This window comes from Pseudochaenichthys georgianus, chromosome 8 (assembly GCF_902827115.2).
Source record: "Pseudochaenichthys georgianus chromosome 8, fPseGeo1.2, whole genome shotgun sequence".
Taxonomy (NCBI): domain Eukaryota; kingdom Metazoa; phylum Chordata; class Actinopteri; order Perciformes; family Channichthyidae; genus Pseudochaenichthys; species Pseudochaenichthys georgianus.
The window spans coordinates 21,932,949-21,939,741 of NC_047510.2; the positions used below are offsets into that span (position 1 = coordinate 21,932,949).

The 6,793-nt window shown below is 40.9% G+C and overlaps 1 protein-coding gene across 3 annotated transcripts; it reads left to right on the forward strand.

Annotated features, from left to right (window-relative positions):
• Positions 1–549: 549 nt before the first annotated feature.
• Positions 550–5,131, forward strand: LOC117450955 (somatostatin receptor type 2-like). 3 transcript variants are annotated; one of them, XM_034088999.1, is made up of 3 exons: positions 550–906; positions 1,094–1,260; positions 3,047–5,131. In XM_034088999.1, exon 3 carries the CDS (start codon positions 3,084–3,086, stop codon positions 4,194–4,196), a length of 1,113 nt encoding a protein of 370 aa, XP_033944890.1. In that variant the 5' UTR covers positions 550–906; positions 1,094–1,260; positions 3,047–3,083; the 3' UTR covers positions 4,197–5,131. The 3 variants fall into 3 exon arrangements, with proteins under 3 accessions (XP_033944890.1, XP_033944892.1, XP_033944891.1); XM_034089001.1 differs by lacking the exon at positions 1,094–1,260; XM_034089000.2 differs by lacking the exon at positions 550–906 and having other exon boundaries at positions 1,040–1,260.
• The last annotated feature ends 1,662 nt before the right edge of the window (positions 5,132–6,793 follow it).

Genomic DNA, 6,793 nt, shown 5'->3' on the forward strand with positions numbered 1-6,793 from the left:
AATCAGCTATTTTGGCAAATGAATCAGGGCAAACAAGCCAAGGCATGGGTGCAGAAATGAGTAGGCTATAGGCCTACTGCAAAGGTAACGAATTCGAGGTATGCATCTCTCCACACAATATACGTTTATCTTAATGATGAAACTCGATTCTGTCAGGTGTGGGGGGGATTTTTACCGCGCGTAATTTGGTTGCAGCTTTAAACCTTTGCGCTCAATGCTGCCTCTGATGGCTGGGCGTTAACATAACGTTTATTTTGAAGCATGGACTTGTAATATAGCTTCTGGCTAGCAGTGGGATAGGTGGTGTCACTGTGCAGGGTCCGGAGCGTTCTTATTATACATCCATGGTCCGGAGGCTAACTAAACTTTGTAAATTAGCAGGAGTGCCAGATCGTGACTCGTGAAGGCTTATGTGCGAACACTGGAGGGTCTATATAGTTTTTATTCAGTATTTTATATATAGATCACCCCGGAGGCGTGCGTAAAAGTGGCTTTGCTAATTTGGTCGTCATTTCAAAGTACATTTTAGATACATTTTGAGTCCAAATGTCCGAAAGAAAATATATTTGTGATATGATTTCCTGAGTTTCGCCGACCAGTGTATTAAACCATTACCATTGATCCCCTAGTGAGAAACAAGCCGGTAAGATTTTTCAAAAGCAGATTGAATAGCATTTCGCCTCGAAGAGAACGGTATTGAGTATTGACTCTGATGTGCCCAAAGTGCCTTCTTCGTCTTTATACTATTAACGTTTGAAAACTTCAACTGTAGCCTTATCTTTCTACGTCTTTGTACGCACTTAATTGTCAGGGCATCAATATGTTCAACAACCGCCTTACTCCGTGCATCGATGCATTTGATAGGGGATCTATATCACAGGAGAGGAGCCTTCCTTTCGATCAGAGGTGAGTCTCTTCAGCACCTCATCACTGCTTTTTGTGCACGTCCCTTAACACATGCGCGCTCTTTAGCTTGAGGCAGTCACAGCGCGCACCACACCACAAGCGCATCGGAGCTTTGTGCATATCCCGTTAGTCATTTATTTATTTTTGCGACTCTTTTTTCCCCCCTTTACCATCGTATGTCATTCAGGCTACAATATGGGAGTATCATAAGGAGAAAAGGTTTCACACTTCGGTTCCAGTGAGGCAAACTTGAATATTTGGAAGTGAAGAGGATATATCTGATGTAAACACTGAAATACTATCATCCGTACAGAAGTGAGGTGGCGTAGACAGTGAGATTGAATCCAGTTGCAGGTAAGATTGTACTTTGTTTTGCCTCTTCGTAGTGAATAGTAAACTGTCTCAGATCAGTAGATGTGTTAAAATAGCCTATCATTACCAGATGAATCCGATTATTCCATTCAAATTAAGTTGAAGAAATAGAACATGCTCAACATGTTAATCATTCACTCTTGTATGAACTACTGTTGTTTTACTATTATGCAATTGTTCTGTAGTCTGGTAAAAGTATTATGTTCTGGCATTAAAACAAATGTGATCTCATTCCACAAAACCCTCAGATGAGTTTGCTAACATTGCCAATGTAAATCCTGACTTGACCTGAGTCTTGTTTTATTTCCCCTGAGATGGATTTGCATAATTTACGATGAGCTAGTAATAATTTATTCAGTTGAATATTCTAAACTTCTACTTTTTAGGGACTTAAAGCAAAAGTTAGAGCAGAATTCATGGCCTGCAGCATTGAAGGAGAAACATAACTTGATGAAAAAAACAGGAGCTTTAAGAAGCTACTTAACTAAAATATTGTTTTGTTGTTGGTTGCAAATCAGATAGTTATCTTTCTTTTGACTTTGGAGGCTCTGTGCTGATTTTATAGAAAGAAAACCTGTTGCACACTTTGATAAATTCATCAAATATGGCAATGGAACCATTCACAGAATAGTATTTCATGAGTTTGCCAAAATAATCAAGTTGAATACATTGAAGTCATCAATGACTTCAATGTATTGTTTACCTAGCATCAGAGCTTGAGTGCTTCAATAGGGTAATATGTTTTATTCGGATGGTCTGTTTCTGTCGGATGAATTAACTACCATATGCTACATGTTACAATATTCTATCCATTCCCCTGAATCAGATCCGCCTTTTCCTCCAGATTTATAGACACCAACAACTGATCTCAAACACCCCCTCTGCTGAGATGTAACCGTCTATCCGTCAGATGAATGCCATGCCTTTTGCCATGGTTGAAAAGAAAAACTGGCATCATAAAACCTCTTATGTTATTGGCACCAAACTAAGTTGTCAGACCATGCTTGCCTCCTGTGCATTGGCAGTGACAAGCACTTCAATCTGACTGCAGCACGGCTATTGGCAGTACTGTGATTCCCCTCATTCAATTACTTAGGCTCGGACTAATTTACATCCATGCCCACCCCCTAATAAATAAAAGAAAATGTGTCAGCAAACAATTCAGTGTTACCCATCACAGCTGGTTATAGCAGAATGTGAAGGGCAAGCATATTTCCCCAGAGTGAGATTATGACTGTAGGGTGTAGTGATTTCCCTACATAGCAGTGCTTGACCAAATAAACACACACGGAATCTGGCCTTAGGCACTGCAACACAGCCTGATGCTCTTCTTTACACATACCATCATCAGGTCTGTTCTCAAGAGAGAGGATCCAGATACAACATCTATACAATCCTCTGCTGGTAAGGATGATACAAAAACAACATTTCCTGTTTTAAAGATCTCGGGTAAACATGCCGTAACATTTAAATGCTTTTTCTGACTGATAAAATTGATTTATGGCGTCACAGAGATCACTCATATAGATAGCTACTTGTTTTATTGGTTCAACAAACTAACATCAATCAGGAAGAAGGGAGGAAGGAAGAGAGATCCCATTCCATATCTGATGAAGATGATGGATTTAATGTTCTTCTCCTGAAAGGAAACAATCTATGTTAACGTGCATGTGGATGAACAAAAATGTCAGAATTGTAATAATGATTTAAAAAAAGGTTATTTTAAATGAGTTTGCACTGTTACTGAGATAAGTCTTTATGTGTGCAGGTGAGATGCCCTAATTCACGGGAGACAGTGAGCTATCATGGACTCCTGGATCTTCCCATCGTCCCCCCCGAACCTGTCGGATCACCTCATGTATGACAGCTTCGTGCAGGGCAATGAGTCTGAATACAATGGGACCTACACAGACCACAGCTTCAACAAAACCAGCACGGTGGTCATCACCTGCATGTACTTCCTTGTTTGCACTGTGGGGCTTTGTGGAAATGCCCTCGTCATCTACGTCATCCTGCGCTACGCCAAGATGAAGACGGTTACCAACATCTACATCCTCAACCTGGCAGTGGCCGACGTGCTCTTCATGATGGGCCTGCCCTTCATCGCCATCCAGCTGGCTCTGGTCCACTGGCCGTTTGGCCCGGTGCTCTGCAGGGTGGTGATGACGGTCGACTCCCTGAACCAGTTCACATCCATCTTCTGCCTGATGGTCATGAGCATCGATCGCTACCTGGCTGTGGTGCACCCCATTAAGTCCACAAAGTGGCGCAAGCCGCGAATGGCCAAGACTATTAACTTGACAGTGTGGGGGGTGTCCTTGATGGTGAACCTGCCCATTGTTATCTACAGCGGAGTCATCGTAAAGCAAGACGGCTGCTTCTGCACCATCGTGTGGCCCGAGCCTCAAGAGGCCTACCAGACGGCGTTCATGTTCTACACCTTCATCCTGGGCTTCTTCCTGCCCCTCATGGTCATCTGCCTTTGCTACTTGTTTATCATCTTTAAGGTGAAGTCCTCGGGCATCCGTGTGGGCTCCTCTAAAAGGAAGCGCTCAGAGAGGAAGGTGACGAGGATGGTATCCATCGTAGTGGCAGTGTTCGTCTTCTGCTGGCTGCCTTTCTACGTTTTCAACGTCACCTCGGTGACAGGGACCATCAGCACCACTCCCTTCCTGAGGAGCACTTTTGCTTTTGTGGTGGTTCTGGGATACGCCAATAGCTGCGCCAACCCGATTCTCTACGCCTTCCTGTCAGAAAACTTTAGGAAGAGTTTCCAGAATGTTCTGTGTCTTAAGAAGGTGGGAGGGCTGGATGAGGCTGACCGCAGCGATAGCCGACAGGATAAGTCTCGCATGATAAATGAACCCACAGAGACCCAAAGCACTCTGCTGAATGGTGACCTGCAGACCAGCATCTGAGAGGAAGGGGATGGACTCGCACACAAGAGTCCTACATATCTGAAATAAATAACAGTGAGCTCCTATCAGCATCTCTAAGGTCACATCAGAGAGGAAGTGGACATTAATAAAGAAAGGAACATGTCCCTTGTTAAGGGGGACAAAGCAACATCAGAATTTCAAACTGCACTGTTCCTCTATCTGCCTTTGACACATTGTTTGATTTCCTTGGCTGTAAACAAATCCATTATTATGTTATCGTGCGTCCATAAAACTGTTTGTTGCTCTATGCTGTAACTGAAATCTGTTTGACTGTGCTCAGTGTATTGACTCTGAGGAAAGGTGGAACGGACACTAACGCCCACTTACAAAGGTCCCCTGGGTGACATGAATTTTCCCTGGAGACCAAGGTATATATTCGTAGTTTTCAGCGGCGGGCTGTGCCAAGTCTCCAGAGTCCTGCATTGTGTTGAAATAACATATATCACATGTTGTAAAACAACAAACTGGCAATTCCTTTATTTTGTTCATGTCATGTCTGCAATTTATGTTCTCTTTTCAACTGTAAATATATGTAGAAATGGGGAAGAGAATGTGTAAAAAAAGTCAAATGTAATCTCTATTTTCCAGACACAGAACATTATGAATGTTAGTTCTCTTGAATATTGTGTTTTGTGGTGCAATGGTCTGATTAAATGTGTGACCAAATGTACTTGTGAAGAAACGTATCAATTGTAAATGTAACAGTGTTCAGTTGGCGGTACATATATCGTATTTTGTCACTCGCTGCTGTAGTGTAGCTACATGCATAATTAATATTACATTAAAGGTACTGACTCGATAAACAAAGCCAGCCTCTAACCAAATTGCTGCTAAGATGTATAGAAACTCTCCTCTAATGTTGTATAGCGTATGAGGTTGTGCCACTGTAAACCTGATTCATGAATTTATGTTGGGAGATGTTCATTCTCATTGTTTATTTATTATTTATGTTACAAAATAATGTTGCTATCATTGTTTTTTTGAATGTATTTTCTTATTTCATAAATGCAAGACTGCATTGTTCCAAATGATTCAATTAGAATTCTGGGTAGTTCATATATTTTACTTATTACACCATAAAACCTGCTCATATCATATTTTCTGAAGGATCATTTTACTCCAGTGAAGCGAAAGGATCACTATCCAAGAAGAGAAGTAATGTACTTGGATTTAAGCTGGATACACTTTTCTCATTTGAAACAGACTTTCAGCTTATTGATGTTTCATTATGTTGTATTGCAGGAAGCAATGTTCGGTAGCTATCTGTAAACTGCTGTTTTTCATCTGTTCTTCTATTTTCCTCGACTTTCCATAATGTGAGAGGCTTAGCTTGTCGAATGCTGCCTCTCATAGCTAGCTACTTGTAAAGACTCTGTATAATGACACTGACACATCCTCCTCTCACCATCTGTGGCATTTGAGATGCCACGTTTCAAGTGTTTTTTTTTCTCCTCCGGGTGTCTGAGTGACGGGAATTTGTAAAGGACGACTCTGATAAAGGCTCTGAGGTTCCTTTATCATCGTGACGGCTGTGCTGCTCCAAGAGTCCAACGTGCACCCTGCCATCCTGTGACTGTCTGTCTGTGGCTGTGCTCAGATTCCTCAGATCTATATAACTTTAAAACTCTACCCTACACGACCGCACATGTTCCCTCCATACACACCAACACCAGTGACAGATTAGAATCCTGAGTGTCTGTGTGTGTTAATCTCAATCACCTAAACCCTTACAAAACTGTGAGGCAGAGTATGTGTTATCATTGATATTTAAATTCATACATTCAAAAGAGACTAACCACTCTCAACATGTGGTTTTCTTGTGTCAATAGTGGATGAAAAACAGAATTACACAAGCACACTGACAAGTTGTGACCGCCCAGCCACAACAAATCAACTTCCATTATCCAATCTGTGGTATTTTGGGATTTGTTACCTCTTGTATTTTTCTCATCCAAAAAGATGACACAACTATTATGTCTTATATGTCCATAGCAACAGTGACCAAGAGTGTCGGGCCCATGGTTACACGAATTAGCATAATAGATATGACACTGGACATGAATTATGAATGCGGACATTGCTCAGATGAAAAAGAAAGGCTGCATTAGGGCTGTGAAACAAAACAACAGTTACAAAAACACTGATTTAAGTGTATAGGAAGGTTTGTGTACACAGATATGTAAATCCCATCACCTGTACAATATCATCTAGCTATTGCAGTCATTCTAGAATTTATCAGGGCAAAGACCTTTTGTCAATGCTTACAGTTTTTTTTCATCTTAAATATTTACATTCTTAATATTATATTGTAGATGTTCTACTTGCCATTTGTTCCATCGGTGTTGTAATTTGGTATGTTTTTTTATGGAGTGCCCCAATGTTATGTCTCATGAAGATTAAAAAAAAAAAAAAATTGAAAGTTTGACTGTTTCTGTAGAAAGTGCATCATGTATGTTCTTCCAGTTTCTGTTGAGTAATAATGAAACATCAAGTTTGACGGAGCAAACAAAGATTGTGCATAATTGTGTTGAAACTAAATAAAGCAAGTTCTAAGTGATTCATTTGTTTGTGTGTAA

Bases quoted from the DNA above. Each gene is read 5' to 3' on its own strand.
- LOC117450955 (XM_034088999.1), top strand. From the start codon at position 3,084: ATGGACTCCTGGATCTTCCCATCGTCCCCCCCGAACCTGTCGGATCAC.